Source organism: Toxorhynchites rutilus, chromosome 1 (assembly GCF_029784135.1).
Source record: "Toxorhynchites rutilus septentrionalis strain SRP chromosome 1, ASM2978413v1, whole genome shotgun sequence".
NCBI classification, from domain to species: Eukaryota; Metazoa; Arthropoda; class Insecta; order Diptera; family Culicidae; genus Toxorhynchites; species Toxorhynchites rutilus.
This window is the reverse complement of record NC_073744.1, coordinates 48,918,391-48,944,813: the sequence shown is the minus strand read 5'-3', so window position 1 is coordinate 48,944,813 and position 26,423 is coordinate 48,918,391. Positions and strand designations below refer to the sequence as shown.

Sequence of the window (26,423 nt, the reverse complement as noted above, 5' to 3'; positions counted from 1 at the left end):
TTCTACAATAAAAAAAACATTTCACAGCGACCAAACTGGTGGAATGGTTAATTCAAAATTTTCGTAGCATTATAAAATAATATCCGCAGTTATACACAAGCGACTTGACAGCGTTGTTCTACGTCAACAATACGGTCTTGTCTTGAACATAACCTCCTATATATGTTTTTCTTCTGCTCTCAGCAACCATAGCAAGGAATCATACTAAATACTTTATTCAACGATGTAATAGTTTACATTTTTTCTAAACGAATTTTATTGCCTGGTGACATTTTTCACGAATTTATAAGAAGTTTCTATGAATAATAGGTAACGGTACTCGGTATGAGCAAAATATTATTAGCGTGGAAATATAAGAGAATCCCTTCCAAGGGAAATTAATTCCGACCTCAAAGGGTTAATATAATATATTATATAAAATGTATCAGTTTTACAGGTTTTCCTTCTCAGGATGCCTGAAGATAATCTCTGCCGCGTATTGTAACACGTCAGATTTTAGAGTTTTTGTTTCATCGAGTAGTCAATAGCTCACATTTACATAATCACATCACTTACCGCAGTGAATCCTGATTTTTCTTAACCATTCCCACTAACAACTATCCCTTCCATGATAAACGCTAGGGAACCACGCTATAGAGGCGACCCTTCTGGCCTTCGGGCGGCGAATATCATACTAACATTCCTTCCCTTCCCCTGGTGACTGTAAAGAAGTGGCCAGCGTCGTTATTACCCATTTAAAGCTCGAATCACTGAAAATTGGACAACGAGAATGATTTGCTAGTCCCATGCGTCATTCTGTGCGTTCTTTGTGCAATTAGGTTGGTTCCGGTCAATCAAGGAGAGCAACTACGAATTGTACAGTCTACCCAAGCTCAAGTTCAAGCAAATTCATCGAAGATTTGATCCAAAAACACCTGAAACACCTCCGACGTCGAGTTCGTGATAATAGAGACAACCTGGCGCAAATAATCTTGCAACACGACAACGCTCATCTACACACTTTGCGTGCAACTGAAGATGTTTTGAAAAACCTGATGTTTGAACGAATTCCACCCCCTCCGTATTTTCCCGAGGATGCGCCCTGCGATTTTAACTTTTTTCCTCTACTCAAGAGCGCCCTTAACGCGTGATCATTACAACTTTGACAATACGGTGAAGACAGCTATCGAGTCCTGGGTTCGAGAAAAGTCGGAAGAATTGTTCAATGACGGTATAGAAAAACTTGGGAGAAATTTTTGATGCTTAACGGTGACCATGTTGAAAAACTACATACATGATTTTGAAGGATAAGACTTGTGATTCAATTTGTTTTGACGTAGGACTACGTCTTTCATTTCTATACCGGGGTGTAAAACCAAAGTTTCGAGAACGAAAGCGTTACGCCGGAGACCGAGATTTTGAGCGTTAATAGCTCTTAAACAACTGAACGAAATGGTATGATAAACACTTCATTTGAAAGATAAAATGTCTACGCGTCATATACTTGTTACTTTTTCATCCAAAAACTTGTTTCAATAGTCTTAAAATTGCTTTCAAAACAGGCTATTGAAATCACCAATCGGTATATAAGCGAGCGCCGCTCGTAAACCCACTCAGTTATGATTGAACAGCGATTGGAGCATGTTGTCGCTGTTGTTGTGAAGCTAATTTCGTTTATCATGAAAGCGCTGATGAACGGTGTCACCAAGAGCCTGTTTGTGCACCTAAGGCCAAAAGGGAATCCATCAGGAGGAGAGTGATGCCACGGTTCCGCTTGAAACATCGGAGCAGCCGCCACACACACACACATACACGTGCGGAATTCTCGTTGCTGAAAAATAATCTGCCGGTTCCCCTGGGAATTGAAAAATACATTCATGCGAAATAGTTTATTTTAATGTTTTCTATCCATATAACACTGTGACCAAATACATTTGGTTTTGTTATTTTTCAATCAATCGCAATTAACAGGAAAGCTTCTGAATATTTTTTTCCCCATCAGTGGAAATTTTCGTATCCAATGTTGGATGCATAACATGAAAAACGGAAAATGTTTTACATCGCGAAAATCAAGTCATTTTCGAGCGATTATTTGCTTTCTACTCATATAATGCTGCGACCAAATACATTTCGTTTTGGATTTTTTCAATCAAGTGCGATCAACGTAAGACCACGTCTTTCGGCAATTTATTAGAGGTGCAATGAATATTTAGGAATTCCCGCTCTACGCGCACTGGCAAACAATGTTTACTCAACAATTTCTCAAACTAGAAATGGGTGTTGTGAGAAAGGATTAGCGAACGCGAAAACGACAAACGGGAGAAAGATACGTTTGGAGGTTGAAGGAAATTGGCAGAAAACTTCTTCATTCTATCATTCAAATAATGTGATTCTGGCAAAACGATGTGCTATGAAAGAGATTATTAATGCTCAAAGGAGGAATCGAGTCCTCCGAGGAAATTACCCAGCGCAAATTAGAGTCGACTATCGATTGCGGCATTCGTACACAAATAATTTTATAATGCAGTTTCACCAAAGTGATTTCTTCGGATATATTCACTACATCATGTCATGTATTTCATATTCTTCATTAAGAAATCCATATTCATGGCACCTATCGGTAACGAATTATTATCGAAACCACGATTTTCGCTAAATGCTCCTTTCAGTTCGGCCTGTAAAAAACTTTTCTGTACTCTAATCCATCAAATTTGGAGCCCTGAAAAGGGCTGTTGATTATATGCTAAGCTAATATAGCACGCTCTCCTCGGATACGATGGGCCAGCTAGATGTCCTTGGGCATGATGTGACGCGTTGCGTTTTGCATGGATAGCACACAAATTGGTATCTTCGAATAAGCCTCCTGCAGCGTCATAGCCGCGGAACTTTGGAAGCGCAAGTCGGTTTTGAAGTCCTGAGCAATTCCACGAACCAAATGCTGCAAAGGTAGCTTGCGGATCAGCAATTCGGTCGACTTCCGATAGCGATGAATTTCACGCAAAGTTCCCGGTCGATAGCGATGTGGCTTCTCCACCTATCCTGCTACTGGTGCGCTTATCCGAGCTGACTTCGTGTGCCTTACCACCGAATGACTAACGAGCTGTCTGCGAAAGACTAACGAGCTCGAGTCCTCACGGTGCGAGAGTACAATAAGAAATGAACTAAAGCAAAGGAAGCGTCATTTTATAAACCATAAAAGTATAGAATCTAAATCCCACCCTTATTATATTCGTGAGTATACAGTAAGCTTATACAATAAAGAGGGTGGGGTTTACATTCGATTCTTTTATGTTTTATAAAATGACACTCCCCTTGCTTTCGTTCATTTCTTACTCTACTCTCGCACCGTGAGGACTCGTTTCATCGGGACTAAGCAGACAGCTCGTTAGTCTTTCGGTGGTAAGGCACCACGAAAGCAGCTCGGATAAGCGAATCAGCCGCAGGAAGCGTGAAGAAGCCACATCGCTATCGACCGGGAAATTCGCATGAAATTCGTCGCTATCAGAAGTCGACCGAATTGCTGATCCGCAAGCTACCTTTGCAGCATTTGGTTCGTGGAATTGCTCAGGACTTCAAAACCGACTTGCGCTTCCAAAGTTCCGCGGCTATGACGCTGCAGGAGGCTTATTCGAAGATACCAATTTGTGTGCTATCCATGCAAAACGCAACGCGTCACATCATGCCCAAGGACATCTAGCTGGCCCATCGTATCCGAGGAGAGCGTGCTATATTAGCTTAGGATATAATCAACAGCCCTTTTCAGGGCTCGAAATTTGATGGATTAGAGTTCAGAAAAGTTTTTTACAGGCCGAACTGAAAGGAGCATTTAGCGAAAATCGTGGTGTCGATGATAATTCGATACCGATAGGTGCCATGGATATGGATTTCATAATGAAAAATATGAAATATATGACATGATGTAGTGAATATATCCCCATATCGAAGAAATCACTTTGATGAAACTGTTTACCGTTTGTCGTTTTTAATTGTTGGGAAAGGGCATTATTTCTGCTGACTAAATTCCAAGAAAAAATCCATTCCTTCTTTAAGCGTGATTCATTCTGCTTCGGATCAACGGAACAGTATGATAATCATTTCATACAAAAGATAAAATGTCCAAGAGTTATATGATAGCTATTTATTGAGTCAAAAAAATGTTTCAATAGCTTAATGATAGCTTCGAAAACAGGTTATTGAAATCATTCGTATCCGTATGTAGCGCACCCACTTGGAAACCCATTAATCTTATTGGAATGTGAGATGGGGAAGCTCATGCTGTACACTACAGACTTTTTTTCTCCGTACTGATTAAGAAGCCGACCGAACTATCGGTCGACAAGTCAGTCTGCAGTCGGCGAGGGCTCTTAATTTCGTTTTTGCAAGCCGAACCGAAAAAATTTCAGTCGAGTTAACTCTTTTTTACAGTAATGCTTTTGAATCCGGACACTTTGCATTACATTCAATATCATACCACAGCCATAACATTTTTTTCATGTTGAATTTATGCGATTAATAGTTGCTAATATAGTTACTGATAGTTTCTTGATAGTTATTAATCAATCGCATTAATTCAACATGCAGAAAATGTTGTGGCTGCGGTATGGTATTAAATGTAACGCAAAGTGTCCGGATTCAAATACATTACTGTATACTTACTTCGATGTTATTCGTTTCTCTCTCAGGGTAAGCAACGAAGGGTGGGGTTTAGATTCTATACTTTTATGGTTTATAAAATGACGCTTCCTTTGCTTTCGTTCATTTCTTACTCTACTCTCGCACCGTGACGACTCGTTTGTTTGGGACCAAGCAGATAGCTAGTTAGTCTTTCAGTGGTAAGGCACACGAAAGCAGCTCGGATAAGCGCACCAGCCGCAGGATAGGTGAAGAAGCCACATCGCTATCGACCGGGAACTTTGCGTGAAATTCATCGCTATCGGAAGCCGACCGAATTGCTGATCCGCAAGCTACCTTTGCAGCTTTTGGATCGTGGAATTGCTCAGGACTTCAAAACAGACTTGCGCTTCCAAAGTTCCGCGGTTATGACGCTGCAGGAGGCTTATTCGAAGATACAAATTTGTGTGCTATCCTCGCAAAACGCGTCACATCATGCCCAAGGACATTCAGCTGGCCCATCGCATCCAAGAAAAGGGTGCTATATTAGCTTAGCATATAATCAACGGCCCTTTTCAGGGCTCCAAATTTGATGGATTAGAGTTTAGAAAAGTTTTCTACAGGCCAAACTAAAACGAGAATTTTCGTTTGGATGCCATACAGCATCGAGAAAATTCCGGAAAGATCTAATCGTTGCTGAAAAATAATCTGCCAGTTCCCTGGGAATTGAAGAATACATCCATGCGAAAGAGTTTATTTTAATGTTTTCAAATTATATGGCGAACACAGCGACCAAATACATTTGATTTCGTAATTTTTCAATCAAGTGTAATTAGCTGGAAAGCTTCTGAAGATTATTCTTTCCCATCAGTAGGATATTTTCGTATCCAATATTGGATGCATAACATGAAAAACGGAAAATGTTTCGTATCGCGAAAATTATATAATTTTCAATCGATTATTGCTTAGTCGCCGAAATTTTCATACTCAGAGAGTTCATTCTCATCTAGTTTGCCTTCCAAATTGCCATCGTAAACCACACCTTCTCTCGATTCAATCACGCACGAAAAGCATACTGAAATGATATTCAACATCGTTACTGAACGAGCTGAACGGCGAGGGATCGAGGGATTCATTACCTGGCCTGACCTGACCTGAAATGCAATCAGTTTGTTTTAACTGTGAGGGAGCGCAGAAAAGCCGATGCTGATACTCTCGTGACCAAGAGAGTATCAGCATCGAAATACGGTTCCTCGGGAAGACATAGAAGCAGCCGCCACACCCACACACATACACGCGCGCAACTCTTTTCATTTGCTGGTTATCGAGAGGAAACCTGGAAAGAAATGATCGTTGCTGAAAAATAATCTGCCAGTTCCCCTTGGAATTGAAAATTACATTCAAGCGAGTTTATTTTAATGTTTTCTATCCATATAATACTGCGACCACATACATTTGGTTTTGTGATTTGTCAATCAAGTGCAGTTAGCAGGAAAGCTTCTGAAGATTATTCTTCAGAACAAGGTTTTTTGTATCCAATATTGGATGCATAAAACCTTGAGTCTCCAACGTAACACTCTCGTTTTTTAAGTCACCCAAATATTTATTTATTCATTCATTCAGGATGGATTTAGATTCAACTTCAAACAAATGATCTCTAAATCAACGATAGTCCTACGTCACCCTTGCGGTTATACCATAGATATAACCCACTTCCTGTTTTTTATCCAATCGTGCTATTTGTTTTTGTTCGTCTTCTACAAACATCTGTGCATTACTTATCAGCCTTCCCACGTATATTTTACTTTTGACTGTTAATGCTTATTAAATAAAGACAGATTATTTTTTAGAAATCGTTCACAGTCATGATTATTCAGCTAAAAACGGGAAAAAAGCGTTTTCCATCAGTTAGTGGTGTTGGTGATTACGTCAACCCTGCGTTTTGGGCAATATTGACAGATGTTGCCCTAGTAGTACCGTAAATCGTAAATGTTGATTCTAAAGGATGATTTTTTAAGATTAATGAAGATAAGCGAAGCGTCCTTGACATGGTCGATTTTTCGATTTTTCAATCGCCTTCTGGGACATTTCGGACTCATAATCATGAATAGGTATGATAATAAGAGAACTATAAGCCATCTAAATGCGGAGAATTGTTTGTAGTTTCCAACGCATATTTTGCAATATACACTAGTTGAATACAGAATACAACATATACCTCGTATAATAAAACTCTTTCTAAGGAAAATTTCAAAGTTACCCTTGTTTTGGCCAACACAAAACGGTGCTTGTCAACAAAACTTTGTCCGTGTGCTGTCATAAAACATTTGATTGCTTATGCAACCATGTAGCACAAAACCTCCATCGACAGCACGTGGTTCAATTTCGATTTTTTAACATTTAAATTTATTTACACTTTTAATAGTATTTATGGTCAATTGAAACCATTTTTCGAATACATTAAATTCGTATTTGATAAACATAAATATAAATAATTGAATTATTGTGATGAAAAAATGGATTGAATTCGTGGACGAGAATCACTTTTGTGTTTGAAACTTGTATGTAACAGTAATAACAGATGTAAAACAAAATACTTCCGTAGAGCTGTCCGGAAATATCCTCTTTTCACTAGCGATACTCCGAGACTTATACAAACATATAACAAAACCAGTCCATTGCCTAATATTTTCAGGCCACATATGATCTTCTCCTTAAACCCATGATTTAATAATGGGATGATCTTCTTTGGACATCAGCATTAAAAACCGCCGCTAAAACCCGCTCACTCATTTGAAGCATAAGCGCTGCTTTTATTCGAAGTCCGACGCGACCTAGAATCCGATTGGTGCAGACAACCGTTTTGCCGACACACACGCAAACTTTGAAGTCCAAGGCAGGCAAAGACAGCTGATGTTGTATAACTTTATCGGCAATAATCGTGATGTTTTATTCCCGTGAAGATTCCCCGGCCGCACTCTAATAGCAGACCGTCGAAATCTGGAGTACGTCCCTTCGGCCGACGCAAACGCCGACTCATCCGTGGAGGCGGAGCGCGAGCTTTCATTAATGTTCCGATTCACACGGATGCTTCAAGTTCTCCTCACTAGCAGCCACGAATGCATGCACCATATCATCATCGCCATCATCATCATCTTCAGCCATATCAACATCACCACAGCGTCGAGTGTCAACATGATATTTGCAGTTGTTTACAGCACTGATCCTCTAATTAGTGATCACTTCTAGCACTGATGGATCCAGCGCGCGCGAAGTTCCGTTCATAATTGCCAGGGATCTGGGCATCATGGAGAGGAGCAATGGTTACGAAATAAAGTTACTAACCCAAGCCGATGTTACTGGGCATAGGTCGCGCGTAAAGGCCGACCTTTTGGCCCAAATAACAGCGGAAGATCTCTCTAATGCATGTTGTTTAAATTTAGACCTCCTCAATTATTGGGTCAGTCAGTCAGGATCATGGGCAACCGAAGAGGGAACATTGATCGCGTTGCACAATCTCGCATTCCCAACAGGTCGTGAAGGACTTTTAAACATATGATATAATGCTATGGCTACGTAATTATGCTGTAATGTCAAATGTATGGCAGGTTCAGTATAAAGTATAAAAGCAGTTAGACGATCGTAGATAGATTAAAGTTGAAGAGCAAATTTTGAATTTAATCATAAAATCATACACCGCACGATGTGTCATGATTCAGTTTCTCCTATTTCCAGAAACAATTACACTTTTGATACATCGATATCTTATCATATAATTGTTCTTCCAAAAGATTCTCGAAATTTCACTGGACCCAGTGTGGCCTCTCAAACTGCAACATGAGACCGAGCGTTGTCATAAGCGTTGTCATAATGAAAAATCGTCTCTACTCGTGTCTGGGCTCATAATTGTGTCCGTTCTAGCAACATTTCGCATATGAAAAATCGCCGTTCGACATCCTCTCCTTGTTTTTGGATGTTTTCTAGGACTTTCAGTTATTCAGAAATGATTTGTCGAGTTACTCCCAATGATTTTCTGCAAGCCCTGTTTGCATTTGACACGAATATTGAACGAGAAATGTCTCTTATCTTTAGTCTTCAAACTTTTTCGTTGACCCGGACAGTTTTTGTTTTGACGTAGGACTACGTCTAACCGGAAGATATAGGGGGTGAAATGGAAATCTAGGCACTGAACAAGTAGGAAAAAATGCAAGATTTGGAACGCTTATAACTCGAGCATTTCTCAATAGATCGCAAAGGTTTTTGCATCAATTGATAGGAAATATATCTACGCATCTATCATAACGAATAACATTTCATTTTTCTTGAGATAAATAATTGAATAATTGTGAAATATCAACCATTGTCCAAATACACTATGTGTCCATTTTTGATTGGTCCATTTTGTGCTCCTCAAATCGTACCGACCAAAACGGGCAACCAGAGCAGCAGCGAAATAGAATGAAGCACGATTGGAAAGGAAAAAGAAAAAAATGAGGGAAACATTGGTCGCAGTCTCACACATGCGTAATTCTCGAGCCAGCCAGTCAGCTTAAAAATCCCCTCTCCGCTGCCGTAACGATCATACTCATCCGAACCGTACACCACATCGTTTCGCATCACCTCACATCAACAAACCAACACAAGCAGCCATGGTTGGATATGGCAAAGGAGGAAAAGTGAAGGGAAAGGCAAAATCCCGCTCGAACCTTGATCTGGAGTCCGTGTTGATCTGGAGTTCCCCGCAAGGGTAGCTAGGCCGAGCGCGTTAGTACCAGTGTACCAGTCCACCTAGCCGGCGTTATATAGCTTCGGCCGCCGAAGTGATCGAGTTAGCTGGCAAAGCTGCTCGCGACGATAAGAAAACCTGCATTCGGAACAGAACACATTCGGTTCGGTGGACATCAAGACAACAGGCAGTTGCAGCGAGTGGCGAGTGGCAAACGCAATCGCAAAACGGCATCAGGTAACAGAAGAAAAAAGTTTGTTCTTTATACAAACTGCTTTGGCGGCAAATCCAGAACAAGGCGGCATCGAGGGCGTTCGAAATGGTTTTTTTCAAAACCACGAGTACTAAGTTTTCTAAATTGGAACCATTCCATAAAACAAGGCGCTTTTCAGGGCCATTAAACCTTCCAAAAAAGAGTTTAGGAAATAAAGTTCAATGCTTTCTAAAACATTATCCAAAATAATAATAAAACACAAATTGATGTTTTCATAATTTGTTTGCCAGGATTTGATGAGTATGTGAATTTGGCAGTTGTTCTGAGCTTATTGATAGTTGGGGACTTTCCTGATTATTCAATTTTCACCAATTCTTAAATTGTTTCCAGATTGAAAGTACAGTAATCTACAATTAGTTCGATATTTAGCTAATTGGACGGACATGTAATGCGACTTATTTAGTTGGACATTTTTGTAAACATAGAGATCCAAATTATGACCCCACATTGAAAGTCGACACTGTACCACTGTCATCGCAAATGTTCAATTACAGGTTAAAATTACCTCCAATCCGGCACTGAGTGGTGGTAATGCGACGTGCCATTGAATGTAATTTACTGTAAAATATGTCACAAGCTGGATGGGAAGAAATTTTCCAACTGTGAAAGCTGTGGCGAGTGACAACAAATCGCTAAACAGGAAGGTTTAGCCGAACAAGATGGGAATATCGAGTGATAACAAAAACACAACACCAAAGGTTCTTTTCAGAACCATCAACATATTCATAAAGAGTAAACAGTAAACTAATCCATTTTTCAGGTAGATAGGTAGGTATTCACGTAGGTGAAGAGAATAAAACAATATATTTAAAATATATATTTAACAAAAGCTGTCCCCTTTGTATAGTCCTACGTCACTCCGGTTATGTCCCCGACATTACCCACCCGTCTTTTTTTTGACACTAAAGTCAACATTTTCAAATTGTTCAAACCATTAAGGGAAGGGCGGTAAAGACGGATACCTTAAGTAAAAGTTGATTTTTTTTCGTGAATTTCACAAAAAATATCTATAGCTATCTCGTCGCGAATCGATAGTTTCAGTCTCTTCTCGTAATAAAAATTGCTTTTGAGGCAGAAATTTTGAAAAATTTATATGTCCGGCATCTTTGAAAAAATAAGAAAAAAGTCGGGAAAGCCGGACATTTCACGCCTGGGATGAGAAAGATGGACACTAACTTTAAAGTTATATTTTGAAGTTCAAGTTGATTTACTCAATAAGTTCTGGAGGCCTTCAAATAGCTTAAGGCCTATTTGAAGATGATTGAACAAAGAGACTTGATTCAAATTACCTAGAAGAGCATTGTTATTTTTTCTCATTGTTTCCACAATAGTTTCCAGCATCCGGAATGGCAGGTTCAAATCACACTTTAAAAACCGCTAAGCCGGGATTTCTCAGCCATCTGGGGTAGTTTTTTGAACGAACGCTACAGTCCGTGTTTTTGCGCCAGTTCGAAAACTAATTTCCTGACTTCCCATAGGTCGAGGAGATGTTGCACTAGCTCTTGTTCCTGCTGCTGATTGAAAACTGTTGGAAGTAATCCTAGCTGTGGTGATTTTTTTCGGTGACGTATAAGTGTTGTTCTTGGAATGCTGGAATTAAACGTATCTGTGTTCACGGAATGTCTGGATATCTCGAGAACTAATCCAGCAAATTGAGCCATATTTGGCATGTGGAAGTGTTAGGAGGCACGAAACGTTTCTATGATGATTCGACACACCTACCCCCTCTCTAAGGGCATGTGGGCTGCTGGACCCATAAATATTTTTGTTTTAAACTAGCTGACCCGGCAAACTTCGTCTCGCCCAAAATTTCGTTATCACATCCACGTTTTCTTACAAAGCGCGTGCGAGACGAAGTTTACCGGGTCAGCTGGTTTAAAATAAAAATGTAATTTATCAATCATACATAAAAATCCATCTTACCCGCCCTGTCCGTTTTTCCCAACACTCTCCTACATACAAAATCTGTCCGATGGTGCAGAGTCACCATAGACTTCCACAAGTATTCGATGCGCTTCAGCTGCATTTGTCTTCCAATGGACACAGAAAATCAAAAATTCCCTCAAACGGTGCTTTTTTGCAACGAAACTCGACATTTTCTACGCAGAAAAAAATAAACTTGTTGTGCAATACTCAATGACTTGTAAACAATAACTGGTTGACAGATGTCGACACTTTCCGATTCAGCAACAATCAACTGTCGCCTTCGACTATTTATAGCACCTTCGGCCATCTTGAATAAATGGAACGAATTAAGTAATACAGGGCAGACTCGATTATATACAGTCTCCGATTTCTTTCCACTGTATATATTAGAATCCTGTATATAATCGAGTCTAAAAAAATGTTTTTTATTTATTTGTTTTTTATACATATATTGTTCGTTTATTGAATATAAAAGAAGAATTTTATTTTTAATTCATTCCCCTAGAGTCATAAAATACTTTTCTCATACAAAAATTCCGATTTTTTTCGGGAGGTAATATAGGAACATATTTGATGAAAAAATCCTTCAAAAATATGTTCAACAATCAACAATGACAGAGTTATTGAACTTTTTCTCTGTTTCGTGCTCTGTTTGCTTTAAACAGGCTCTAATTTAAAAACTACGCTACGTAGGACACGTTTTCGAGACGTTTTTCTTAATTTTATCCAAAAAATACATAATAAACTTGAATGTTTCTATCAAATAAATTGAAGCTCCCTAACCGCTCTACAGTTCGTTCTTTGACACCCAAATTCTATCTTTTTTCATATCGTTGCAATACCATTCAAACAATTTCTGGTCAATCTACAACTAGGATTTACCAAAATCACGATTCAGTTGGCTGTTATGAGTACAGTGATGTAACTGTACTCATAACAGCCAACTGACTTTCACTTCAACGTTAACATATTTCTTTTTTTTTTCTTGAAATAAGCCATATTTGAATTATTAAAAAAATTAATTAAACTGTATATAATCGAGTCTAAAATTGCATATAATCGAGTCCGACCAGTATATAGAATGTGTGAAAATGTAGCACTGTCTGTACATTGAACAGTCAATACTTGCATTCGATAGTAAGGCAAATGATGTTGGTTGGCCCGATTCTGAGTGTTTTCAAGCAACTAGTAAATGCAAATCGTGGTATGCTAATAATACCATGAGTTCAAGTTGTTCAAGTGTTTATGTTTTTAAACGGTTTTATTTAGCTTGCCCTGTTTGTATATTTGTATGTTTGTATGTAACGTGTTTGTCTGTAGTACTGTCTCACATCGATAGAAATTTGATCCCTCCTGTTGACCGATTTATCTGAAATTTGGAACACATCTTTATCTCAGCCGTCATTATAAAACTGAGTATTCCATGATCTTGACCCATTCCATAAGGTTGTACACCGATGAATCGTATTTCAAGCCAAGATTAAGGAGACAATTGAAAACGTTATCTGAATAAACACTAGTTATAACATCAATTCTTTGAAACAAAATTGATTTTCATACGCCAACCTTTGAGAGAGACGAGTTTAAAAAACTACATTATTATTTTAAAATTATTTCAGGTTATCACAATTTGTTTGTTTCTTGAAATTTCTCTGCACTTGCTTAACAAAACATCAATGTCTAAATACCATTGAATGGATAATAAAATAATTGTTTGAAGAGCCGTGGATAGGCCTAGGTATCATTTTGTAATTTATGAGAAAGAAGCATTGGAAAAACAGGTATTTTGAAGCGTTGTCACGTCACAAAAATAGAGCATTTTTTTAGTTTATCTGATGAACCTAGGTTCAAAAATTCTTATACTTAGGTTTCTCTGAGCAAACAATGAGGATCAACAACCCACGAAACTTAGTTAAAATCGGTTCACAGATTGAGGAGTACCAATTGTCTCAAGAAGTTGTTGTCACGTCACGAAAAATATACCATATATTTTAGCGTAACGTGAGAACATGTTTTTTTTATCCCATTTATTTATTTATCAGGCTCATTAGCATTATATCTGTAACAGAGCCGGGTTTTTATCGTGTACATGTACATATGTTTATGTTTCTATAAATTGTAAATTACACAGTAGAAGTAGTAGCCATTTAGGCGTTAGGTTTCCTGTTCCATTACATTATGGTAAATTACACTGTAGTAGCCATTTAGGCGTAAGAGTATTCTATCTGTTCTTCCATTGTTCAGCAGACCGCACAGCGGAGACAGTTGATATTGATCATTGTTGGGTTATTTATAGAACAGCAGCCCGACGTTTCTTGCAGAGCAGAGCAGTTGTATGGATGAATCGATCTTTGTACCACCGTGGATCGATCTCCATAGCTGATGATGGTTGCGTGGACATAGTTATTCTATAACAACACAAAGATGGTCAAATTGAGGGCCCTGAGTTTGAACCCACGATCGATCGCTTAGTAAGCGAACGCGTAACCAAGTGGCTACGAAGACCCCCTAATGACAACATGGTGACTCACTACAAACCCTTTTTTCGCATAAATCACACAAAATTAAACGATGTATATTTTTGTATAATTGAGTATTTGTATAATTAAGGAAATTTCCTATAAAAATCATCAGTTGAAGTACATTTGATAGTTAGATTGGCTTGTTGTAAGTCAAATACTTTTGTGACGTATAATCACCTGATTTTTTGCTGTTTCGGGGTGTTTAACGTTAAGGATTAATTTAATTAATTACAGTTCCGTTTCAAAACATACAAATGAACTTTGTTCTATGATTTGTCAACAATAGATGAAAGAAGATTCCAGAACATAGAATATACTCTTATTTCGACTTCCGGTTTATTAATGTTAGTATTAAATGACAAAAAAATGTGGAAACCCCACACGGTATGGGTACTGGGTGCAAGGCTCTTACTAGCGTAAGTCGAATATCGTATTCCGATGCCGTTTTGGAATCGAAGATGTTGACTTCCGCTTCGTTAAAAACAACTCTATAAGACCAGGAATGGCATGAAATCCTACAATACGATCGAGAACGATGGTCTTGGTATATATTCTTGGAGCGCGAAGAAAAAATGAAAAAGAAAATAAAGATTTATGAGCAGATAGAATTTGAGAAAGAAATAATGTTAGAGTGGGAAGAACGACATTTAGACAAAAAATGCACATTCAAATGCACACGCAAACGTCAACGGTCAACGGTCAAAGTCAGCGCCAACGTCAACGTCATCTTCAACAAGCAAACATAAACGCCTTCGCACATAATGTTAGAGTGGGAAGAACGACATTTAGACAAAAAATGCACATTCAAATGCACACGCAAACGTCAACGGTCAACGGTCAAAGTCAGCGCCAACGTCAACGTCATCTTCAACAAGCAAACATAAACGCCTTCGCACAGGTACGCATACATCCACACACAGATGCATACATAAAGTGAATCAAATGTTTCTGATAGCAACATCAAATGCGTTTCCCGGTAGCGAGCGCCGCTCGCTGAGCCAGGCTGTTGTGAGTCATTGATGGCAAGCGTCAGAGTGATCGTGTTAAATAATCACGATATAAAAACTGGATGTCGGTTTTTGGAGATCGGTTCAGAACCACCTTGTCTTTTTCCAAATAACGACATGCCGTGTACTAGAGGTAACAGATAAATTCAATTTTGATGTACATATCATAAGCAATTGAAATTGCCTTGTTTTGTAATATTTCGCAATCTAAAAGAACTTGAACTCGTTTTCCATACCGTTCAGACATATTTCTTCTATGTTTTAAAAGCAATGAAAACGCAAAATGGCGCTAAAACACTAGAATGAAGAGAGTTAGAAAAAAAAGTCACCATATTATCAAATTGTGAGCGTTGTGACACCTTTCATTCGACACTATTGAAAATTCGGTAGGTAGCACCGTTACTGAAATACAAAAGGAGGAAGGTTCAGGACCACCGATCGGGCTAGGACCACCATCCCTTATAGGATGGACTTTTGGAAAGGAAATGGGAGGTCGCAGAGGAAAGTGAGAAGTATTCAGAGTAATAAAAAAATATAAAAATAAGGATATAGATAACTACAATATGGTAAATTCTTATTTAATACAACTTATTGATTTTGTGACGTGACAACGCTTTGTGGAGACCAGAGTTGCAAAATCTCACACTCACTTTACTGACAGCGCAAGATATTGAGACAACATCAAAATCAACCACCAATTCCCCTGCAGTTCATGACAAATGAACCAAACTTAATTCCAAGACGGGTCTATGGTACTAGGTGCGGCCGTTTCGTCACTAAGTTGGTTAGGGGAGCGGTATATGAAAACAGCACGGAAGAAAGTAGAAGGGGAATTATTTGCTTGTAGCGTGAAAGAGACAGACTGATCACGAGCGACCTTCGGCAATAGCGTATTGTGTTTTGTTTACAAACAAAACACAGTAGACTTCCAAGATGGCTGAAGAGTGGTTTTAGCAAGTTGGCCCACCTTAGTATATACTTCTAGGCGCCTTGCTTAATTCCATGCCGTCACGTGGAACATTTGGTTTTTGCATTATTCCCCACATTCATTCGTTCCACTGTCTCACTGAGAATTTTCATACGCATCTTCGATCAGCTGACAGTGGAAGGGAACAAAATTCCATACAAGGAAATATCATCTCACTGACACCGCGTCAGACGTTTAAACGCGTGTTCGTGTGTGTTTTCCTAGTATGTTTCTACCCTTAGAAAAATCCTCGGTCGAAAACTACTAAATACATTTGGTAATGCAAAATTAGTAGAATGTACAAATTTTTTGTACATATTGTCAACAAACCCGCATTCCTACCAGAGATTAGTATATTTTACTCGATAACATTAGTAAGCTTGGATATTGTCATATCTGAAAATTGGAGAGAAAAGCGCGTATTAACCATTTTCATTGTTCCTATAAGGCAATACGGAGGTATAATAAGGATATAATTCTGATACGTGAATTTTCGGCGAGAAAATGTAGCCGATATTGGGCTTCCGAATCATTGTTCTGCTTGACATATGTGTTTATTAGTACGGTCGAAAATGACTATAGATTGGTAGTATTTACCAAAAAATTCGTTATATTTACTAATTATTTCTCTCAGTGTAGCCCCGGTCCCATTTTTGTGCCGCTTTTTGCACACACATCGATGGGCAACGGCACATTTGAGGGCTATGTTTATGGGTGTATGGCCAACGAAAATTTCACCAGGACGCAATGAAAGGTGATATTTTCGGCTTGAGCATTCACTGACATCGAGAATGAACTGATATTTCTGTTGATGGAACGAAAACTATATCAAAACAAACGAGATGGTGAGCCAGCGGTCATAGGCACAGCGGCACCGCGATAGAAAGAAGTGAAGAATGTCGGTGGAGATATTTTGCACTGATAAAAATTGCTTTTCGATTTCAACATGTTCTTTCGAAATTTTACATCCTTGGTGGAGACTGTCTTTTCACACAGAGCGTGTTGTCACGTCACATAATGCATGCCAAATTTTGTAAAGTTCTAGCGAGTTCTTTAAAAAAAACTGAGTACACAGGAATCTACGTTCATTTTTCGTTGACAAATCATGGAACAAAGTTTATTTGTATGTTTTGAAACGGAACTGAAAATACAACATTAATGTTCAAAATTCGGAAATCATAAAAAGACAGGTGTTGTCATGTCACAAAAGTAATATTCTCCAACTGAAGATTCTCGTAGGACATTTTCTCAATTTTACAATTTTGCAAAATTGTAGGTGAATTGAATATTTCTTGAAACTTAAACTAGAATAAATAATGTTTTAGCTTGAAGCTAACAGCATATCAAACCAGCGTTTGCTAAAAAGAGTTGGAAACCTTGGTATATCGTGTACGTTAGATTGATAAAACTAGATTCGAGAAAAAAAACCCGTTTGAAGTTAGTTGTTATGGTCGTACCAGATACCGCATCACTAAAATAGTTGTAACCGGTGTCTCAGAATATCAACAAATATTCACGAGTAACGAACATGATTTTATTTCAGTGTAAATGACTTTTTTTTTACCTTGAAACACAATGCCCTCATTATATTGATGACAATAACAGACGAGTTCATTTTGTTCATATCGCTAATGCGTGAACTAATTCGCTATAATGAATGAATGCGGCATTGAGTGGGGTTCATAACTTCGCTATTATTTATACTTCAAATATAAAAAGCAACAAATTGATATTCAGCACATTCGAAACGATATTCGTTCTGGCATTGATTTTGAGTCAAAATTCAAAAATTAAACAAAATTGTCAGACTGGACCGTTTAGAGAACAAAATCGCCAGAGTTCCATGAAACGAACTTTGCGAGAAATCGCGTTGTTTGGCGAGACGGTAACTACGGCATAAATAAAAACCAACCGCACACAGCTGTCTTAGGTTAAAAGTAAACAACAGCTGATATTCATTTCGCTAAAATGAAATTTAATTCTGGCATCTTGAATAATCAAGATGAAAATGACACTGAGTGAAAAAATAAACTTCAAAACATATTGAAGAACAAAAGTTCATTTACTCATATTCACTGGTTGTCTGGATCTGTGATTTTAATTTTCGTTTGGAATATATAGGTTTTCAATGCAACCTAAATACTTTGTCTCAAAATCGGAACACAATTTTCACGGATTACGTAATTATTTCATTAAATTCGCCACTTTGAATTTTATTTTATAACTAGCTGACCCGGCAAACTCCGTCCCGCCCAAAATTTGTTTGTTGTTATCAATACCTTGAAATATTCACTATGAGTAAGTTCATGGGTCCAATCGCAGAGCTGTTCATTGATTGATCTTCCATTCGATTCCGTTGAATTTACCTATTACTATAAAGTTCTAACAAAACTCATCATTATAATATCAAATTATTTTCAGACACAATTCTAGTTCAAGATTTTTCAACCACTTGCAAATAACACGTTTCTCCGTTACATGGAATAAATGTTTTGTACAGAAAATATGATAGAATAAAGACAGTAGATTTGGTTTCATTTGCTCGATTAATTCTCGAGTAATGCAGAAATTAGAGTTTCATTTGAATGGAACAACCACCCCCCCCCCCCTCTTAGAGGTGGAGGTGGAGGTGGAGAGTATAACCACCATAGAAACATTTATTGTACCATAAAACCTACATATGCCTTATTTGGTTTTATTTGCTTGATTAATTCCCGAGTAATGTAGAAATTTGTGTTTAATTTGTATGACAGATTCACCACCAATCCGTTCGGCCTAGTTACCCTTGCGGAGCAATCAGTGAATGCGACCAACAGGGAACAGGAGACCTGCACGGTTCGAGTGAGGCTTTGCCTTTCCCTTAACTTGTCCTCCTTTGTTACGTCCACGATGCCGATGCCGTACAACCACACGGATTTACGGTTTGAAAGAAAATAAGATATTTTTTGGGGTCCGCGTGTTTTATACTCTAGCGGTACACACTCACAGGATAGAGACAAATCGGCAGACTCAGCCAGAGGGGCGAGTCCAACGAGACGAACGCATTGGAGGCGATTTTAACCTGTAATTGAACATTTGCGATTACAGTGGTACAGTGTCGACTTTCAATGTGGGGTCATAATTTGGATCTCTATGTTTACAAAAATGTCGAACTAAATAAGTCGCATTACATGTCCGTCCAATTAGCTAAATGTCGAACTAATTGTAAATTACTGTACTTTTAATCTGGAAACAATTTAAGAATTGGTGAGAATTGAATAATCAGGAAAGTACCCAACTATCAATAAGCTCAGAACAACTGCCAAATTCACATACTCATCAGATCCTGGCAAACAAATTATGAAAAAATCAATTTGTTTTTTATAATTTTTTTGGATAATGTTTTAGAAAGCATTGAACTGTATTTCCTAAACTCTTTTTTGGAAGGTTTAATGGCCCTGAAAAGCGCCTTGTTTTATGGAATGGTTCCAATTTAGAAAACTTAGTACTCGTGGTTTTGAAAAAAACCATTTCGAACGCCCTCGATGCCGCCTTGTTCTGGATTTGCCACCAAAGCAGTTTGTATAAAGAACAAACTTTTTTCTTCTGCTACCTGATGCCGTTTTGCGATTGCGTTTGCCACTCGCCACTCGCTGCAACTGCCTGTTGTCTTGATGTCCACCGAACCGAATCTGTTCTGTTCCGAATGCGGATTTTCTTATCGTCGCGAGCAGCTTTGCCAGCTAACTCGATCACTTCGGCGGCCGAAACTATATAACGCCGGCTAGGTAGAGTTAGTACCAGTGCACCAGTACTAACGCGCTCGGCCTAGCTACCCTTGCGGGGAACTCCAGATCAACACGGTTCGAGCGGGATTTTGCCTTTCCCTTCACTTTTCCTCCTTTACCATGTCCAGACATGGCTGCTTGGGTTGGTTTGTTGATGTGTTGTGATGCGAACCGATGTGGTGTATGGTTTGAATGAGAATGATCGTTACGGAAGGAAGGAAGGTCTTGTATTATAGAGACTTGAAACTTTTGCAGTTCATTCGTCTCTAGCCTTGAGAAAGGCCCTTTGAAAACTCTACTCTACTCTATTACTCTACTCCAGCGCTACCACCTCCGCCCTCTGCCCTCTTGCCTTGAGAAAGGCACTCGATCCCTCGTCGTCCAGCTCGTCCAGCAACGATGTTGTCCAGTCGGTGTCTACACAAAGAATGATCGTTACGGCAGCAGAGCGGGGATTTTTAAGCTGACTGGCTGGCTCGAGAATTACGCATGTGTGAGACTGCGACCAATGTTTCGTTCATTTTTTTCTTTTTCCTTTCCAATCGTGCTTCATTCTATTTCGCTGCTGCTTTGGTTGCCCGTTTTGGTCGGTACGATTTGAGGAGCACAAAATGGACCAATCAAAAATGGGCACATAGTGCATTTTGACAATGCTTGATATTTCGCAATTATTCAATTATTTATCTCAAGGAAAATGAAATGTTATTCGTTATGATAGATGCGTAGATATATTTCCTATCAATTGATGCAAAAACCTTTGCGATCTATTGAGAAATGCTCGAGTTATAAGCGTTTCAAATCTTGAATTTTTTCCTACTTGTTCAGTGCCTAGATTTCCATTTCATCCCCTATATCTTCCGGTTAGACGTAGTCCTACGTCAAAAAAACAGGAAGTGGGTTATATCTATGGTATAACCGCAAGGGTGACGTAGGACTATCGTTGATTTAGAGATCATTTGTTTGAAGTTGAATCTGAATGAATGAATATTTGGGGGACTTCGAAAACGAGAGCGTTACGTTGGAGGCACAAGGTTTTATGCATCCAATATTGGATACGGAAATATCCTACTGATGGGGAAGAATAATCTTCAGAAGCTATCCTGTTAATTGCGATTGATTGAAAAATCATAAAACCAAATGTATTTGGTCACAGTGTTACATGGATAGAAAACATTCAAATAAACTCTTTCACATGAATGCATTTTTAAATTCCCAGAAGAACTGGCAGATTATTTTCAGTAACGATAAAATTGTGGAGCTTCCGATATTCACTGCAAGGGTTCCTCAATGCCGGTAGTATAAGCCTACAGTGAAATCACCCGATACAGAGAGGAAATATTGTGGCTTACCTATTCGACCGTTGTCTGCTGAAGGAGGAAATGATGTGACATATGTGCTACTACTACTGCTATGATATAACACCAACATCACTGTTATACTGTCAGCTGCGAGGGGTAGGGCATTGTGCATTTAATCTCTCTTCTACGCACCACACAAAAATATTTCCACATTTTCCTCGATACTGGAAGCCCACCAGTGGTTTATGCTAACTCGATAACCATCTGTTAATAGCACTTGATTGAAACATATTTGGTCACAGTGTTACATGGATAGAAAACATTCAAATAACTCTTTCACATGAATGTATTTGTAAATTCCCAGAGGAACTGGCAGATAATTTTCCGGATTTTTCTCGATGCTGAATGGCATCCAAACGGAAAGAATTCCGTGCGTGTTTGTGTGCGTGTATGTGTGTGTGTAGCGGCTGCTTCGATGGTCACCTTCTCTTCTCCTGAAGGATCGGCTTCTCTGTGCTCCCTCACAGTTTCAAACAAACTGCTTGCGTTTCAGGGCAGATCTTCGCCGTCCAGCACCCTCAGCAACGATGTTGTCTTGTCGATGTCCTCACGAAAAATGAATGCATCTCACCACCAGAATATCGCTTAAGTATGCTTTTTGTGCGTGATTGAATCGAGAGAAGGCGTGGTTTACGATGGGAATTTGGAAGGCAAACTAGAGGGGAATGAACTCTCTGAGCTCGGAACTTTCGGCGACTGAGCAATAATCGATTGCGGGCGCATACAATATTGGATACGGAAATATTCTACTGATGGGGAAGAATAATCTTCAGAAGCTATCCTGTTAATTGCGATTGATTGAAAAATCACAAAACCAAATGTATTTGATCACAGTGTTACATGGATAGAAAACATTCAAATAAACTCTTTCACATGAATGTATTTTTAAATTCCCAGAGGAACTGGCAGATTATTTTCCGGATCTTTCTCGATGCTGAACATCCAAACATCTAAACGCCAGGAAAGAAATCCAGGCATCCAAACGGAAAGAATTCCGCGCGTGTATGTGTGTGTGTAGCGGCTGCTTCGAGATCTTCCCGGGGAACCGTTTGTGGCATCACTCTCCTCCTGATGGATTCCCTTCTGGCCTAAGGTGCACAAACAGGCTCTTGGTGACACCGTTTATTCGCGCTTTCATGATAAACGAAGAGCTTCACCACAACAGCGACAAGATGCTCCAATCGCTGTTCAATTAGAACTGAGTGGATTTCCGAGCGGCGCTCGCTTATATACCGATTGGTGATTTCAATAGCCTGTTTTGAAAGCAATTTTAAGACTATTGAAACAAGTTTTTGGATCAGAAAGTAACAAGTATAGAACGCGTAGACATTTTATCTTTCGAAAGAAGTGTTTATCATACCATTTCGTTCAGTTGTTTAGGAGCTATTAACGCTCAAAATCTCGGTCTCCGGCGTAACGCTTTCGTTTTCGAAACTTTGATTTTACACCCCGGTATAGAAATGAAAGACGTAGTCCTACGTCAAAAACACGTATTCTCTCGTGGTGCGAAATGTATCAAATTCATAAACACGAGCATGCCGAATGAGCACGGTGCAGAATTCTGATACTAAACATCGCATCTCACTTGTGTTATGCGCGCCTTATTTTATACACTCACACATCAAAATCTAGCGCCTACTTTGTCCTCGCTCGTTCTAAGCAAAGCATAAAACAACAGCGCACCTCCATACCAACCGTATGCGCTTGTACGCGCTCACCAGAGAAACCAAACCATACTCGAGCGCGGTGCAAAAAATGTATAAAAATACGGCGCAAAACAACAAAACCTTTCATTTGTGTTTCGGAGCGTGCTCATTCTCCAGAGCGCATGTGTATAAAATAAGCGAGAGTTCAACTGAGTGCAAACAAATGAGCATTAGATCCAATTATAATTGTCAGATATAAATCACCTTTTTTCACATCGTCATCGAACCATCGAATGTTCAAGAGTGCAATGGAAGGTGGAATATGGAAACGCAACTAAAACCTGAGAACAACGAAAGGCTCTTTATTACCAAATCATAGTCTAGCATTACGGTGAATGGCCAATACGCCATCTTCAGCATTCGCAGCAATGCGAATATCAGCACGACCATCGCTTCCCACACGAACGACACCGCCGGTACATCTGCCATTGATTTTGCTTCCCGATATAACATCACAGTAATCTCCCGCTGGCAGGCAAGTTTGTAGATTCTGATTCAGATCAAAACTCTCCAGATTGAAGGCAATGAAACCGCTGCCTCCTCGACAGAATGCAATCTGTTGGAAGCCATTATCCCACCAGTCGTTGATATTGGTTCCCGCTACAACGTTCCGGAATTCGACCATATTGTAAATCTGACGCCATCGATGCTCGCAAACCCAACCATTCCCACAAGTGTTATCGGCGTTGATCGACGGTGGGATCAGATTTCCATCCGCATCCTGTGGCGGTCCCTGATCACCGTGGTTGAAAGCGAATGAACTCATCACCCGGGGGATACCGAATGGATGAGCTAACATGAACGCTGAAGCCATTTTGTAGTTCTTCGGGAGCTTGTAGGTGAGTATGTTATCCCCTCCGGCACCATGTCCACGCTGGTTGTCATGATTGTCAACGAAAACAAGAGCCAAGTGCGAAGGCAAGAATCCCCATCCCTCACCCCAATTGATCAGATGCCTGAGACGATCGCGTCCATGGAATACGCGTCCAATTTCAGCAGAGTGTCTGAACTCCGTAATCGTTCCTAGATGGGTATATTCATCTCTACCAATAGCTTCGCCACCCAAATCGATAACCTCTTGGGTTAAGAATGCTTTTGCGCCCACACGAAATCCGTGGTTGACATTGAGATTACTCAAACGGTTATAGATCAGCTCTAAATCTTCAGGCCACATGTGCTTGACGGCATCAACGCGGAAACCAGCGATTCCATAATCGATACACTTGTTCATCAGATCTACTATACGATCACGCACCCACGGCACACCTTGATTCAAATCCGGTAATCCAACTAGCCAACAGTTGCGAACCTGGTATCGATTTCCGTAGTCGTAAATTCCGCAAGCAGGATTGAAATCATTGCGTCCATACGGTACGGCAGGGAAGTTCAACCCTTCGACATCGATTACGGAACCACCCGTTCCGACTCCGGACACAGCCGCCATGTGATTAATCACGATATCGACATAGATTCTCACCCCAACTTGATTACACCGACGAACCATGCTGGCGAACTGCTGTTCAGTGCCGGATCGTGTGTTCAAATGGTATGATGCCGGCTGATAACGCTCCCACCACGGTCTGTTCGGGATTATAATATTCTCTGTCGGAGGTGATACCTGGACTCCTGCATATCCTCTCGGGGCTAGGAATCGCTCGCACTCATCCGCAATGTCGTCCCATTTCCATTCGAATAGATGCACGATACCACTACGGTTGCTCCACTGGTGGGTCTCGAATTGGGCCAAAGCCTGGCTCCCGAACGCAACAACGGCAAAGAATATTGCCAAAATACGCATTTCTACTTTTTTATTTCTTAACAAATGTTACCACCTCAAAGGAGGAAACTGCTGTGGGATTGACGAATTTTCGATATATATAGTAAGGCACTTATCAGAAGCGACCGCTTGATTCCTGTTCAGATTATATCGATAAGAAATAATTTGTAATCAAACTTATCGGACAATAAATCAGAACAATTTTGCGAATCACTGCTCGGACTTCTGATAGCGAAATATATATAGCGCTGTATTTAATCTAAAAAATCCCCACACGGGGTGCGCTTCGTTTAGAAACGAAAGAAAGGTGTGTACTTGTTATCATCTGATTAGGAAATATTTACTCTCAGTGTAGTTAGCAGTGAATATCTCTAGACAGCATAGCGCCAGTATGTTTATGTTTTATAGCACCTGTAGAAACTTAGAACTCGGAAATATTAGATCATCCGTCCCATCTGAATTTTGATAAAATAAAAATCGAAACTTCCCACCAATGACGACAGGCTGAGTCGAAAACTGGATTTGCACAATTTTACAATATTTTCTCCCAGTTTATCTTCGAAACGATCCGCAGGTGTCAACCCACGCAAAGCATTAACGTCATCACTAGAATCGTTGTGCTAAGCTCTAGGAACACATTTCAGATAACAGCTAGTCGATAAGATATTCATTGCAAAAAATCAAACTCTAAACAAACCTTATGACGTATGATATTGTGGGATATACGCGCACGAAACGTGGGAACTGCGTTCTGTTTATGGATTCATCAGTTATCGTCGAAGCTCAGCAAGATTAGTGAGAAAAAATGTATTTATCGGTGGTGCAAATAGTACAAAATTTCAAATCATAACCCGAAATTATTTCTTGCCATTAATTTGGAGTTTGACGTGACCTTGCCCCATTAAGTGGAAGGCCGACCGCGCATAAATTGATACTCAAACTCAACTTTAGAGCCGAATGAACAGCAAAGTTTGAAGCCTCTTAAAAACAAAAAGCCTAGTCAAACTCAACATGTAATTTACACCGAACACACTGGGGGTTAAACAAAAAAATACAAGTTTATTTCATTATAATAAGTATTATCTATAAGATAAATCGTCCTGCTCAAACCTTTGTAGGGGTATGAGGTGGGCCATCATCGTACCATAGTACGTTTATGTAAAGGTAACCTGGACTCGAAGTGTTTAACGACACGATTCACTTATACACTCTCAACTATGACATCCTAGCTTTGACAGAAAGCAGCGATCGCAAATCAATTCATAACAAGTGTTTTTTTGTTGTTGCGAATGTTACGTGTTCTGCTACTTTTGACGTAGGATTCCATCTTTCGGGAATATATTGGGGTACAAATTAAAAATCGAAAATCTAGCACATCGGGAAAATTGTCCAATTCCAAACGCTTATTGCTCAGTCATTTCATGATGGATTGATGAATTTTTTGCGTCAATCGATTTCGGCACTCCATAACATTTTTTTATATTGAAGAAAATAATATATGTCATGAAAATAACTATCGAACAATTGAAAAATCTCACCCCCTGTCTTAACGGAAATACCCACTTCTGATTTGTCGAAATTGACGACACATGCGTCGGGTTCCTAACAGAGACATCAAAACCAAGCTGCCTGGGGGAAATCGACAATGCAAATACATGAAAGTAGGGGGAACTTTTGTTCCCACCGAAATGAGTTCCCTAACAGAGACATCAAAGTTCTGGCCGGGGGATTTTTCGCCAAAGAAATTTCCTCCGACTTACACTGTGATCACGCGTATACTAGAGCTTGCCACTCCAGAATACA

The 26,423-nt window shown here is 39.5% G+C and overlaps 1 protein-coding gene across 1 annotated transcript; it reads right to left on the bottom strand.

The window, feature by feature from the left end:
• Window positions 1-23,130: 23,130 nt before the first annotated feature.
• LOC129775604 (alpha-amylase A-like) lies at window positions 23,131-24,679 on the bottom strand. Its single transcript, XM_055780539.1, has one exon. The coding sequence runs from the start codon at window positions 24,639-24,641 to the stop codon at window positions 23,157-23,159; it is 1,485 nt and encodes a 494-aa protein (XP_055636514.1). The 5' UTR covers window positions 24,642-24,679; the 3' UTR covers window positions 23,131-23,156.
• Window positions 24,680-26,423: the final 1,744 nt, after the last annotated feature.